This window comes from Macrobrachium rosenbergii, chromosome 24 (genome assembly GCF_040412425.1).
Source record: "Macrobrachium rosenbergii isolate ZJJX-2024 chromosome 24, ASM4041242v1, whole genome shotgun sequence".
Classification (NCBI taxonomy): domain Eukaryota; kingdom Metazoa; phylum Arthropoda; class Malacostraca; order Decapoda; family Palaemonidae; genus Macrobrachium; species Macrobrachium rosenbergii.
In genome coordinates, this window is record NC_089764.1 from 717,756 (window position 1) to 733,529 (window position 15,774).

Here is a 15,774-nt window from a genome sequence, read left to right on the forward strand (position 1 = left end):
AAAGGAGGCAACAACCCACCAAGGGAACAATCGGCAAACGATTGTCCCAACAGAAGTACTAAACCTCACACCTCCTTACCTAAAAAAAAAAAAATAATTTTTTTTTTTTTTTTTTTACATTCACACACTCTCTCTCTCGCTCTCTCCTCCAGTGCCGTCACAACCCTGCCAGATAAAACAGAACCGATCCTGAAACACGGTCGCCAATTGTTATGAACCACTTTTGGTTCAGCAGGTTCTTAAATACAAACAAAGTTACGGGACTGGAATGACTGGCAGAAATTGAGGCAGACAAAGGAGGAAGGAGCTGAACGAAACAAAAAAAATTACCTTAAACTAATTTATTATACTAAGATATATACATATATACAAGTGAGTCCAGGTTTAGCATACATAATTAAATAAATATTAACAGCAGCAGTCAAAATTAATAAACAAGTCTTAGAAATGACAATCAATCAAAATAATGCTAAAAAAGCATCTCAAAATTCAGTTACCTGAGCCAAACTGCTCTACACCATTAATAACAATAATATAATAAAAAAACATTACTTGAGCCATACACTGCTCGACACCATTAATAATAATAATGTAATGAAAATCATTACGAGCCATACACTGCTCGACACCATTAATAATAACAATGCAATGAAAATCATTTCCAGAGCCATACACTGCTCGACACCATTAAAATAATGAAAATAAATAATTATACCAAAATAACATCAATTACTAGAACAATACAGACAGCGTAAATAGATAAACAGACATTGCCAATAAACAAATAGGCAGCATAATCAATCAAACAAAACATGAAATCACTCAGGGTAACACCGATAAACACAATCTCAATCTCCGTGGAGATAACACGACAGACCCAGCTGTCAAGAAGGATGAATGCAATCAGACGAACTCCTGTGAAGACACCAACGCAGCCACCAACTGCTCAACTGGAACACAGTCATCATCACAGATGAATTACAGGATAAACGTCGAAACAGCACGTCTGCTGTTATACAGGAAAGATCCACGGAAGGCTATGATTTTAGCTATCCCACCATCCTTCAGCTGATGAGGCCAACAGGTAAGGAATACCTGCTGCTCCAACAAAGACTCCATGTTGCTAAAGCTACCGGGAACCTGACTCGCTGCTATACTAAACCCGACTGCCACTGTCAGAGACCACGCGACAGACGTCAACTTTCCTTCAAAGAAAAAAAAAAGAAAGGAGGCAACAACCCACCAAGGGAACAATCGGCAAACGATTGTCCCAACAGAAGTACTAAACCTCACACCTCCTTACCTAACAAAAAAAAAAAAATAATTTTTTTTTACACTTCACACTCTCTCTCTCTCGCTCTCTCTCCTCCAGTGCCGTCACAACCCTGCCAGATAAAAACAGAACCGATCCTGAAACACGGTCGCCAAATGTTATGAACCACTTTTGGTTCAGCAGGTTCTTAAATACAGACAAAGTTACGGGACTGGAATGACTGGCAGAAATTGAGGCAGACAAAGGAGGAAGGAGCTGAACGAAACAAAAAAAAATTACCTTAAACTAATTTATTATACTAAGATATATACATATATACAAGTGAGTCCAGGTTTAGCATACATAATTAAATAAATATTAACAGCAGCAGTCAAAATTAATAAACAAGTCTTAAGAAATGACAATCAATCAAAATAATGCAAAAAGCATCTCAAAATTCAGTTACTTGAGCCATACACTGCTCTACACCATTAATAATAATAAAAAACATTACCCGAGCCATACACTGCTCGACACCATTAATGATAATAATGTAATGAAAATCATTACCCGAGCCATACACTGCTCGACACCATGAATAATAACAATGCAATGAAAATCAAGAGCCATACACTGCTCGACACCATTAATAATAATGAAATGAATAATTATACCAAAATAACATCAATTACTAGAACAATACAGACAGCGTAAATAGATAAAACAGACATTGCCAATAAACAAATAGGCAGCATAATCAATCAAACAAAACAAAATCACTCGGGGTAACACCGATAAACACAATCTCAATCTCCGTGGAGATAACACGACAGACCCAGCTGTCAAGAAGGATGAATGCAATCAGACGAACTCCTGTGAAATCACCAACGCAGCCACCAACTGCTCAACTGGAACACAGTCATCATCACAGATGAATTACAGGATAAACGTCGAAACAGCACGTCTGCTGTTATACAGGAAGATCCACGGAAGGCTATGATTTAGCTATCCCACCATCCTTCAGCTGATGAGGCCAACAGGTAAGGAATACCTGCTGCTCCAACAAAGACTCCATGTTGCTAAAGCTACCGGGAACCTGACTCGCTGCTATGCTAAACCCGACTGCCACTGTCAGAGACCACGCGACAGACGTCAACTTTCCTTCAAAGAAAACAAAAAAGAAAGGAGGCAACAACCCACCAAGGGAACAATCGGCAAACGATTGTCCCAACAGAAGTACTAAACCTCACACCTCCTTACCTAACAGAAAAAAAAAATAATTTTTTTTTTTTTTTTACACTTCACACACTCTCTCTCTCTCGCTCTCTCTCCTCCAGTGCCGTCACAACCCTGCCAGATAAAACAGAACCGATCCTGAAACACGGTCGCCAATTGTTATGAACCACTTTTGGTTCAGCAGGTTCTTAAATACAAACAAAGTTACGGGACTGGAATGACTGGCAGAAATTGAGGCAGACAAAGGAGGAAGGAGCCGAACGAAACAAAAAAAATTACCTTAAACTAATTTATTATACTAAGATATATACATATATACAAGTGAGTCCAGGTTTAGCATACATAATTAAATAAATATTAACAGCAGCAGTCAAAATTAATAAACAAGTCTTAGAAATGACAATCAATCAAAATAATGCAAAAAAGCATCTCAAAATTCAGTTACCTGAGCCATACACTGCTCTACACCATTAATAACAATAATATAAAACATTAATGAGCCATACACTGCTCGACACCATTAATAATAATAAAATGAAAATCATTACCTGAGCCATACACTGCTCGACACCATTAATAATAACAATGCAATGAAAATCATTTCCAGAGCCATACACTGCTCGACACCATTAATAATAATGAAATGAATAATTATACCAAAATAACATCAATTACTAGAACAATACAGACAGCGTAAATAGATAAACAGACATTGCCAATAAACAAATAGGCAGCATAATCAATCAAACAAAACATGAAATCACTCGGGGTAACACCGATAAACACAATCTCAATCTCCGTGGAGATAACACGACAGACCCAGCTGTCAAGAAGGATGAATGCAATCAGACGAACTCCTGTGAAGACACCAACGCAGCCACCAACTGCTCAACTGGAACACAGTCATCATCACAGATGAATTACAGGATAAACGTCGAAACAGCACGTCTGCTGTTATACAGGAAGATCCACGGAAGGCTATGATTTAGCTATCCCACCATCCTTCAGCTGATGAGGCCAACAGGTAATGAATACCTGCTGCTCCAACAAAGACTCCATGTTGCTAAAGCTACCGGGAACCTGACTCGCTGCTATACTAAACCCGACTGCCACTGTCAGAGACCACGCGACAGACGTCAACTTTCCTTCAAAGAAAAAAAAGAAAGGAGGCAACAACCCACCAAGGGAACAATCGGCAAACGATTGTCCCAACAGAAGTACTAAACCTCACACCTCCTTACCTAACAGAAAAAAAAAAATAATTTTTTTTTTTTTACACTTCACACACTCTCTCTCTCTCGCTCTCTCTCCTCCAGTGCCGTCACAACCCTGCCAGATAAAACAGAACCGATCCTGAAACACGGTCGCCAATTGTTATGAACCACTTTTTGGTTCAGCAGGTTCTTAAATACAAACAAAGTTACGGGACTGGAATGACTGGCAGAAATTGAGGCAGACAAAGGAGGAAGGAGCTGAACGAAACAAAAAAAATTACCTTAAACTAATTTATTATACTAAGATATATACATATATACAAGTGAGTCCAGGTTTAGCATACATAATTAAATAAATATTAACAGCAGCAGTCAAAATTAATAAACAAGTCTTAGAAATGACAATCAATCAAAATAATGCAAAAAGCATCTCAAAATTCAGTTACCTGAGCCATACACTGCTCTACACCATTAATAACAATAATATAATAAAAAACATTACCCGAGCCATACACTGCTCGACACCATTAATAATAATAATGTAATGAAAATCATTACCCGAGCCATACACTGCTCGACACCATTAATAATAACAATGCAATGAAAATCATTTCCAGAGCCAACACTGCTCGACACCATTAATAATAATGAAATGAATAATTATACCAAAATAACATCAATTACTAGAACAATACAGACAGCGTAAATAGATAAACAGACATTGCCAATAAACAAATAGGCAGCATAATCAATCAAACAAAACATGAAATCACTCGGGGTAACACCGATAAACACAATCTCAATCTCCGTGGAGATAACACGACAGACCCAGCTGTCAAGAAGGATGAATGCAATCAGACGAACTCCTGTGAAGACACCAACGCAGCCACCAACTGCTCAACTGGAACACAGTCATCATCACAGATGAATTACAGGATAAACGTCGAAACAGCACGTCTGCTGTTATACAGGAAGATCCACGGAAGGCTATGATTTAGCTATCCCACCATCCTTCAGCTGATGAGGCCAACAGGTAAATGAATACCTGCTGCTCCAACAAAGACTCCATGTTGCTAAAGCTACTGGGAACCTGACTCGCTGCTATGCTAAACCCGACTGCCACTGTCAGAGACCACGCGACAGACGTCAACTTTCCTTCAAAGAAAAAAAAAAGAAAGGAGGCAACAACCCACCAAAGGGAACAATCGGCAAACGATTGTCCCAACAGAAGTACTAAACCTCACACCTCCTTACCTAAAAAGAAAAAAAAATAATTTTTTTTTTTTTACACTTCACACACTCTCTCTCTCTCGCTCTCTCTCCTCCAGTGCCGTCACAACCCTGCCAGATAAAACAGAACCGATCCTGAAACACGGTCGCCAATTGTTATGAACCACTTTTGGTTCAGCAGGTTCTTAAATACAAACAAAGTTACGGGACTGGAATGACTGGCAGAAATTGAGGCAGACAAAGGAGGAAGGAGCCGAACGAAACAAAAAAAATTACCTTAAACTAATTTATTATACTAAGATATATACATATATACAAGTGAGTCCAGGTTTAGCATACATAATTAAATAAATATTAACAGCAGCAGTCAAAATTAATAAACAAGTCTTAGAAATGACAATCAATCAAAATAATGCAAAAAGCATCTCAAAATTCAGTTACCTGAGCCATACACTGCTCTACACCATTAATAACAATAATATAATAAAAACATTAATGAGCCATACACTGCTCGACACCATTAATAATAATAATGTAATGAAAATCATTACCCGAGCCATACACTGCTCGACACCATTAATAATAACAATGCAATGAAAATCATTTCCAGAGCCATACACTGCTCGACACCATTAATAATGATGAAATGAATAATTATACCAAAATAAAATCAATTACTAGAACAATACAGACAGCGTAAATAGATAAACAGACATTGCCAATAAACAAATAGGCAGCATAATCAATCAAACAAAACATGAAATCACTCGGGGTAACACCGATAAACACAATCTCAATCTCCGTGGAGATAACACGACAGACCCAGCTGTCAAGAAGGATGAATGCAATCAGACGAACTCCTGTGAAGACACCAACGCAGCCACCAACTGCTCAACTGGAACACAGTCATCATCACAGATGAATTACAGGATAAACGTCGAAACAGCACGTCTGCTGTTATACAGGAAGATCCACGGAAGGCTATGATTTAGCTATCCCACCATCCTTCAGCTGATGAGGCCAACAGGTAAGGAATACCTGCTGCTCCAACAAAGACTCCATGTTGCTAAAGCTACCGGGAACCTGACTCGCTGCTATGCTAAACCCGACTGCCACTGTCAGAGACCACGCGACAGACGTCAACTTTCCTTCAAAGAAAACAAAAAAGAAAGGAGGCAACAACCCACCAAGGGAACAATCGGCAAACGATTGTCCCAACAGAAGTACTAAACCTCACAATATGTATATGTATATGTATATGTATATGTATATGATATGTATATGTATATATATATATATATATATATATATATATATATATATATATATATATATATATATATATATATATATATATATATATATATATATATATATACACACACACACATATATATATATATATATATATATATATATATATATATATATATGTATATATATATACATATGTGTGTGTGTGTGCTCTCCTTTAAATGTGAAGGTTCCAAAAATGAAATAGCCAGTAAATTATAATTCACTTGATATGGCAATCTCAGTAAGTTATGACTTATGAAACAATTTTTGCGGCTGAAGTGGACAACTCTGCTATTTGTGGCGTAAAAGTATGTGTGCAGATCCTTATCTTTGCGTATATCCTTCAATAACAACTTTAAGTGGATTTTGAAACCCTTGGTATGTAGGGATAATAACTTTATTTCACTTACTCGGGAACTGAGTTAAAGCCGCATCACTACAGTATTACTTGAGATCTATTCATAAACATCACAATAAACTGAAACTTGTCGGAAGCTCCCCTTTCCTTCCCAGGCAGGTTACAATGAATGCAAAGAAATGTATCACTTACTAGTTATTCCTAGCAAACACTCCTCCCCGGGAGTGGTTAAAAAGCCTCCTATGGAAGGATTATGTTTGGCAGCCTGAATGGTTTTCTGTGCTCGGTGGTAGGGAAGGGCAAGATGGGTCATTTCGGATAGGATATCTCAATTGGCATCAGTCATAAACTCGTCTGAATCATGTTCTCTGATGATATGACGTAGATGGTTTGGTCCCTTCCCCTAAATTAGCCATTATGTAAACAGATTTTTATTTTTTTTTTATTTTCTCTTCTCCCAAAAATTATAATGGCATGGATAACAAGGACAAAATAGAAGTAAGAAGTATTCATAAATTCGCTAATTCATTAGAGGCATCAGTGAATTGAGAGCCTTTAGTAGGGGCTAGCTTTCAAGAGTGCATATATTATGTGATCCTTGTTACATACACATGGAAACTCTGAATGAACAAAATGTTGTTTTCTCCATCAAGGATATCCGTCATGGTCTATCATTACTGACTGGACGCTGCTAGGTTAGTTCACTTCTCGAAAGTCTTTGTAAAAGGCCTTAAAGCACTAATACAAAGAGATTGTAAGGTGACATCACAATCCAAAATTAGAACAGATTGTCATCAATAACACAAAGGACACTGATCCTATGTTAATATTTGATTTCCGTAATACACTCAGAAGTAACTTATCAAGAAAATATTTGTAAATCTTGGCACTGATGGCACCACTTGCGTATTTTAAAAGAAGTTTCTCCCCTAATATAAGATAGCCGTGCGTCTTCATGAAAAAAAAAATCATTGTAATACATTGTTGGGATAATGAGCAAAAAACAGACTTTAACAATTGTAGTTTTATTTAAAACAACCACTTTTTAATACATAGAACAGGTGACGTCCTTTTGATTAGTTCCATACTCGCGTCCAGATGCAATAAACGCTTCTTTTAGCTAGACAGGTCAGCAATAGACATGTCATCCGAGAAACTGGTATATTTATTATTTGTGACAGTTGCCAATCTAGGAGCTCCTTCCGATATAAACCTTTTTAGTTTTCTGTAAAATGAAACTGGAGATGGCTATTTGTCTGTCCGTCCGCGCTTTTCTGTCCGCCCTCAGATCTTAAAAACTACTGAGGTGAGAGGCTGCAAATTGGTATGTTGATCATCCATCCTCCAATCATCAGGATGCCCAATTGCAGTCCTATAGCCTCAGTAGCTTGTATTTTATTTAAGGTTAAAGTTAGCCATGATCGTGCGTCTGGCACCGCGGTAGGTGCCAACAGCATATGCCACCACCGGGCCGTGGCTGAAAGTTTCATGGGCCGCGGTTGAGAGTTTCATGGGCCGTGGCTGAGAGAAAACTCGACTGCGCAGAAGAAACTTCGGCGCATTTTTTACTTGCTTTTGTTGCAACTCTTGCGACCGTTGCTGTAGCCGAAGAAAACCCTTTGATGGGAGACTTTTCAATCATTTCTCGCGAGAGGTGTGAGCGGCTTAGAAGCAATGCTTTGAAGATTACTTTGTATTTAATCTCTCCGAAGGAAAAAAAAAAAGAATTTCCGAAGAGCTTCAGAAATTGTAATATCTATAAAGTTATCGGAATTGCTCGATTCCTGTTTCAGCCATTGTATGTGACCTACCCTTATCTTTGGCTGACTGCAAACCTGACAGTGCCCATGTTTTTCCGGCAGAGTAACGAAATAGAACAACATAATTATCCGTTTACCATGTGTTGTTATTATGTTTTGGTTCAATTAACGCACTTTAAAAATAATATCAATAGCTCACGAAATGTGATAGAAGAAATTAATATTCTTGAAATAGAAACAGCTGATAAACGTATTTTTTTTAAATATGTTGATGGCTTCGTTGGTATGTTTTAATTCCTTTTAAGTAAAATATAATAACAGCATTTTCTCTATATCTCTTTCACTCTTTTCCATATATCTGTCCATCTCTATCATAGTTTTTATTAGATATATGTCCTCTTCATGGAATGAGCCAGGTTACTATTACATCTGACTAGTAAGCTTCGCCCTTCTGATAAAAGAGCAATCGGATAATCTATGACATCTGATATTTGATGGCTGTTCACTATTGGTATGATGAATCGTATCTGTCATTTTTTTTATAATAAAATCCCTAGGATAATTTTCTCCCTTGCTTGTGATCTTCCATTCAAAACCGAATGTTAATGATCCGGATACGTTGCTATCTGCAACAGTCTTTCTTGTTGCTCTGTAAATCATTGGTGCCTTCTTTTTAGTCATCATACGGTATGAAAATTTTATCCTCTCATTATCCCACAAAAGAGAGCCCTTCAAAATCCTCATTGAGAAAATATGAGATTCTTCGTAAGTATAATGAATGATTCTTAAAGAATAGATTTATTCAAGTCTTCATCGAAGGTGTACATATGTTGACCGCCCCCCCCACCGGGGTATAGGGCCTTACCTGAAGTCAAATCAAATCCTAAACTACAAAAATAGAGTTTATTAAGTAAGACTGATAGCAAATCATGCAAAATGAAATTATGGAAGATAGATCTTTAATTCATTAAGTACTCCCAGATAAAAAAAAAAAAAAAACTAATAATTGCAAGATACAATGATATGTGAGGATTTTTTCTTGTCCCCCCACCGAGTCTCTGAGCTAACCCCCATTTTCACGGAAGTCTGTTACACATAACTTCCAAAGTCATTTCTGTCACTGTTCCGTCATAAACGACCACTTCACCCATCGGCCATTTTAAATGCTTGCTTATCCAGGAGCAGATCTTCCCCAATAAATCATGGGTCCATAGAAACATCCCTGGGGAAAAACGGAACCATCTCTATTAGACAACAGTTTATAAACACACCCAACACATGAGGTAAAATGTTAAATAATATAAAAAAAAATCACTAAATAATAATGGTAACACTTGTGAAGGTTAGTAAGTTTAAAGCTCAACACTTACATTCCGCGGAGGGAATTTCATTTCCCTAGTGTCCCCAAACATGTCCAGACACTTACGATTCTTACAGAGCTTGTCACCAGAGCCCTCGCACCTTAGCGATTTCATAACAAACGTATGCACGTACATTTCCGTTTCACGCCAACGAATCCGATTATATCCATGTATGTATATAAATATAATATGTTACACAATCGAGAGTAAATCTCATTGCTTGCCTTTTGTTAAAAAATCGAGAAGTCCCATATATTGGTAGCGTGATAGTGACCGCATCAAAAAAGTTACTGGCAGTGTACATCTCTACATATGCACACTCATTCTCTCTCTCTCTCTCTCTCTCTCTCTCTCTCTCTCTCTCTCTCTCTCTCTCTCTCTCTCTCTCTCTCTCTCTCTCAGGTCTACAGTGAAACAAGCGTTACCCAACATAATTTATTTGACAATAATCTAACATAACTGGATTCCAAGAAACAAAAGATGAAAAAAATGGAATAATAAGTCTCACTAAATGATCAAACATATTACAGTCCATCATATTCAACTAATTATTCTCTCTAAAGAGTTCCCCACAGTGGGTCAAAATAAGTCAAAGTCCAGTACATTCCCAATGAGTACATCTTAACCTCTTCCTCAGCAAAACATCTGAAGAAGTCAAATAAAACCCTTATTAAACAAATGCATAAAATAAAGATATGGGAATTCCTCCCATGTTACTTATAATACACACAATGTAATAGATATATGTTAAATGAAAGGAACAATCTACAGTTTGGGAAATCTAAAATGTTTCCTACCTCCAAACAGCAATGTTCACAGTCTTAATTGACAGGTCTCGAACCACAGAGTCTTCACCGAAGTCTTCTAACAATGTTTGGTGTTGCTCTTCGAATGACAATTTGTTTGATAACTAATTCCTTCACACCCTGGGGCTCTGCCCCCAAAAATAAACACATATATGAAAGAATTCACCTGAACCTGGATATTTCTGGCAAGCGAACTCACAAAGTCTTGTCGCTAGGCAGGGATGTTCTCACGTCCCAAGAATATCTGACACGCCTGACACATATACAGTTCCCTAATCAGGATGCATGCCAGACACCAGCTAAACATTCTCTCAAGATTCTTCCCAATGCCTTTAGCAACACTTATTAATAAAAAATCTACTGTGTATTGTAATTCATAAAAGTCTGTGACCTATGAGCTTTTCAGATGCTCAACCACCACAAAGAAGTGCTGCCCCCAGCAGTAGGGAAATAGCAATCATTAATCTCTAGATTCGTGTGCTAAATGGATGATCTTCAGGTGAGGGTTTATTCACACAATGTTTTCATACACGAGAAATACCCCACTTTACGAAGAGTATGACAACAAAGGCACCAATCATTGATAACGCAGCAATGAGGAGGTACTGATTTGGCATGGGGAAGGGTTCGTCTTCCGGCATTAGAGGAAGTGGTGGAATTGTGGTGATCACTCCCCTTAAAGGCAGCACCAGAACAACTTGATGTTCCCCATGAAGATGCTGCATGAAAATATGAGTAGTTGAGTTGAAGACACTTTGCCCAGGACTCGAAACTTCAGCATTGTGGATTACTCCATACATTATTGCATGTATATGTATTCTATTTCATGAACGTTGTCTTTTGCTAACGCATGCGCATGAATCCGCACATGCGCATGATAACTCTTCCTGCTTCTCTTGGCGCAAGTTGTACGCCTTGCAGTTCCTCTGTGTTCACCTGTTTGCTGTATGGAATAAAGCAACTTATGACTCGGGATATTATTTCTCCATCCCTGCAACATTCAGTCTTCTCCTACAAGACATCATCACATATCACCATGGCGCAGTGAGTTAACCATCCAGCTTTTCAAGGGAACGCCGAATTCAGCACTTCAAATCGAGTCGCCATTACCCCTCGATTGCCTATGGATATTCTACGATCGCCTGTGGATATTCTTTCATCGCCTGAGGATCTTACAGTGTTGTTTCTGCAGGACCTTACAGTGTTTGTGAAGTGCCAGTGCAGTGTAATTTTAGTGCTTTGATTTTAGTGGGTTGTATTTCTCTTGTGCCCCTCCCCAGCCACGCAGTGGAACCCTATAACCCCCACCCAGCTACGGAGCCCGACGCACGTCCACCCACCTCATCATTGGCACACTGCCGACTTTTCGAGTCAAGTCAACCGTCAAGGCGAGTAGCCGGACCCACCGCCCACCCCAGGAGCCCTCCCAGACCTGCTTCGCTCTCCCGCCTGCCAGTGTTATCTCGCCACACAGTGGAATTATTTACAGTAACTTTTATAATTAAAACTGTAGAAATTCTCTCTCATCTTCTTGTAACTGTGTATGACACTGCTGAAAACGGTTCATAATGGCTTGCTTCACATCAAGACGAATCTGAGGATATACAACACGACCAGGACCTTGAGGACCACCAGTGGCCTTCACACCCAGTCTCACCAACAGACCGTCGAACCCTCCAGGTTTTACAACGCCGGCAACCCCGCCTTCGCTCTCACCACACCTGACTTTACCGCCTCCCACAGCTCCAAATGCAGAGTTAAGGCTCCTCATGAAATACCTTGAGGAATCTCGACAGGCTGAGTTGGCTACACGTCGGAGAGAGGAGGAACAACGTCGAAGAGAAGAGGAACAACGTCGTCACGAAGAGGATCTACGCCGCCAAGAGGACAATTTAAGAAGAGAGGAGGAAGCTCAACGTTTCACCGCCCTGTTGCAGCTACTTCACAGTCAACCCTGCCCAACAGCAAGCAACACCAGCGGGCTCGCAACAACTTCCTACACAACCCTCAGTGCCAACGCCCACCCAGCCACCACCCCACAGAAGGCCATCGCCCAGACCCCACCGCCCTTACGTCCTGACACTACATACCAGGTGTTTAGGGAATGGCGAGACGCTGGGATGACTACAGCGTGATGGTGGACAAAGGGGCATTGCCTACCAGGAAGCAGTTGATACAACTTCGTATGTGCCTTAGCCTGAGACACAAAGGACACTTGAACACACGCTCAACGCATCACCAGACACCCGATCGGAGTGTGGACGAGGTCTTGAATGTTCTCCAGGAACATATTAAGAACCTGCGAAATGAAGCTCTACGACGAGGGACCTGCTTTCCTGCAAACAGAGGGAAGGGAAAGCTTCAATGATTTCTACGTCAGACTGAAGCATGTAGCAGAGGAAATCGACGTCTGTCCTGGCCATTCTGCTGCTTGCGAAGAAACCCAGCTGAAGATGATCATCATCATGGGAGTCAGGGACGAGGAGCTCACCCAGAAACTCATTGCCCTGGATGCCGCGGCTCCACTGGCCACCATGGTCAACGAATGTCGCTCCTATGAGGCCACACGGACAGCCACCAACGCCATACGTGCCCCTCCTTCTAAATTGTGTGCCATGTCTGCTTATAAGAAAACCAAAAGACATGGCAGCAAGGACGCCATCACGCGCACCCAACCCCTAACAGAGACTCTTCATGCCTTTCCTGCACAAGGAAGCACGGCTCTGCAGACAAGTGCCCAGCCACCGACAGTGTATGTGGAAATTGCAGTGGCAGGGGACACTGGCGCAGGACCCCAAAGTGCCCTGCCAACAAGGCCACATGCAGACACTGCGGCCGAGTGGGCCACTATGACAAGTGTTGCAGACAGAAGATGAGTGCCAAGCAAGGAGGCCCACCCAATGCCACGTCCCCTTCTAACAAGTCTTCCAGCTGTCGCAAGGTCGAGACCCTTTCCACAACAACTTGCCCCTTACCGTCGCCCATATCCCTCACTCTCACCTATAGGGATGAGACATCAAGATTATGATGCTGCCTGACACAGGAGCTGATATATCAGTGATGGGCCCTCAGCACTTGGAATTTCTTCGCATTCCCAGGACTGCGCTTACAGCCTCCTGCCACGTCAGTGACCTCACGGCTGATGGGTCAAAGATGACACCAGCTTTAGGTACCTTTAAGGCCACCCTGTCATTGGCCAAGCGGTCCTGCCTCGCCACGATTCAAGTCCATGAAGGTGTTCAGATGCCACTCCTGTCCTATGCACTCTGCAAGGAGTTGGCCATCATCCCACCAGGCTTTCCACGGCCCATCCTACAGGTCACCCACGTTAATCGATGTAAGGAGTTACCCCTCCAAGGAGCCCCATTAAGGCCGATGGCAGGCCCTCCCATGAAAATTCACCTCAAGGAGATGCGGTCCCATTCGCCATTCACACCCCACGGCAGATCCCCTACGGTTTCCGCGAACCTGTCAAGAATGAACTAGACTCCATGGTCCAGCAGGGAATCATTAAGCCTTGTGGAGACGAGCCATCCGAATGGTGCCACCCTCTAGTCGTCGTCCCAAAGTCCAAGGGAGTTCGCATCACGGTGGATCTCACCAAGTTAAACACACAAGTCTCCCGACCAGCCCACCCTTCGCCCACACCCTTAGCTGCTGTCCGCACTGTCGACTCTACCGCCAAGTTCTTCACCACCGCTGACGCTCTACACGGCTACTGGCAGATGGAGCTAGCAGAAGAGGACCGCCACCTCACCACTTTTATTACGCCTTACGGACGCTTCCAGCATTGCCGGGGACCCATGGGCTTCGCTGCCACTGGCGACGCTTATTGCTACCGTGGTGACCTGGCACTCCAGGGCATGAAGAAGTGCGTCAAGGTTGTTGATGACATTCTCATCTTCGGACGATGACCTGCTGACACACTACCACAGGATCCATGAACTGCTCACCGCTGCCGCAAACATGGCATCACTCTCAACAGAGACAAGTTCACAGTGGCAGAGACCGAGTGAATTTCTGTGGCTTCACTCTTTCTGAAGAAGGAATCGCTGCTGATCCAGGACGAGTTGCTGCTCTACAAGACTTCCCAACACCGTCCAACCTGACGGACCTACGTTCCTTCATGGGGTTAGTAAACCAGTTGGCAGAGTTTACCCCCGATATTGCCCTGACTGCGCAACCCCTTCGCCCACTCATGAGCCCCAAGGGCTCTTTTATGTGGACACCGGACCATGACCAGGCCTTCAAACGCGTGAAGCAAGCACTCTCAAGCCCGCCTGTTCTTGCGTCTTTTGGGATAGGCTACGTCCTTCTCCAGGACCATGGCTCTGGTCATCTCCGAGTAGTCCAGTGTGGATCCCGCTTTCTCGCAGATGCTGAGACGAGGTATGCAACGATTGAGCTGGAGATGCTTGCAGTATCTTGGGCCCTCACAAAGGACTGCCAACCTTCACCCTGCAAACTGACCATCGTCCGCTGGTGCCCATCATCAACAGTTACACACTGGATATGGTCGAAAACCCACGGCTTCAGCGAATGAAGGAGCGCGTGTCGCAATACCAATTTACTGCAGTGTGGCATGCTGGCAAGTCGCTATGCATCCCAGATGCACTCTCCCGTGCACCAGTCAGCTACCCGACCTCTGAGGATATGACTGGCTGTGCTGAGGTAACAGCGCATGTCAGGTCAGTCATCAACGCTGCAACAGCTTCCCAGGACAAGGATGCCCCAACCTTCGACGCCGACCGGACCCTGCAGGACATGTCGATAGCAGCACAGGCCGACCCCACTTATGTTCGCCATTGATTGCATCAGTTCCGGGTTCCCCACAAATCGGTACGACCTGCACGCCTCCCTACTACCGTATTGGAAGCTGCGAGAAGCTCTCTCTACTGATGGCAACCTCGTGCTCTATGGAGCAAGAATACTGGTTCCTGCAGCCCTACGTCGCCACACACTCTCCAGACTCCACGACAGCCACCGAGGTGTCGAGGCTACCAAACGTCGGGCTCGACAAACCGTCTTCTGGCCTGGGATAGACTCGGACATCGCCAATACCATCGCCGCCTGCGAGCCCTGCCAGATCCTGCGTCCCAGCCAACAGCAGGAGCCCCTTCACAATGATGACCGCCCATCAAGGCCCTTTGAGTCAGTATCAGCGGACTTCTTCCAGGTAGCGGGGAAGTCCTTCCTTGTGGTCGCCGACCGCCTCTCTGGCTGGCCTGTGGTCGTCCCTTGCAAGGGTGACACCACCGCCT

General features: G+C 42.3%; 1 protein-coding gene across 1 annotated transcript; it reads left to right on the forward strand.

Moving 5' to 3' along the window:
• The first annotated feature begins 14,453 nt into the window (after positions 1–14,453).
• Positions 14,454–15,056, forward strand: LOC136851719 (uncharacterized). The gene has a single exon (XM_067126063.1). It carries the CDS (start codon positions 14,454–14,456, stop codon positions 15,054–15,056), a length of 603 nt encoding a protein of 200 aa, XP_066982164.1.
• The last annotated feature ends 718 nt before the right edge of the window (positions 15,057–15,774 follow it).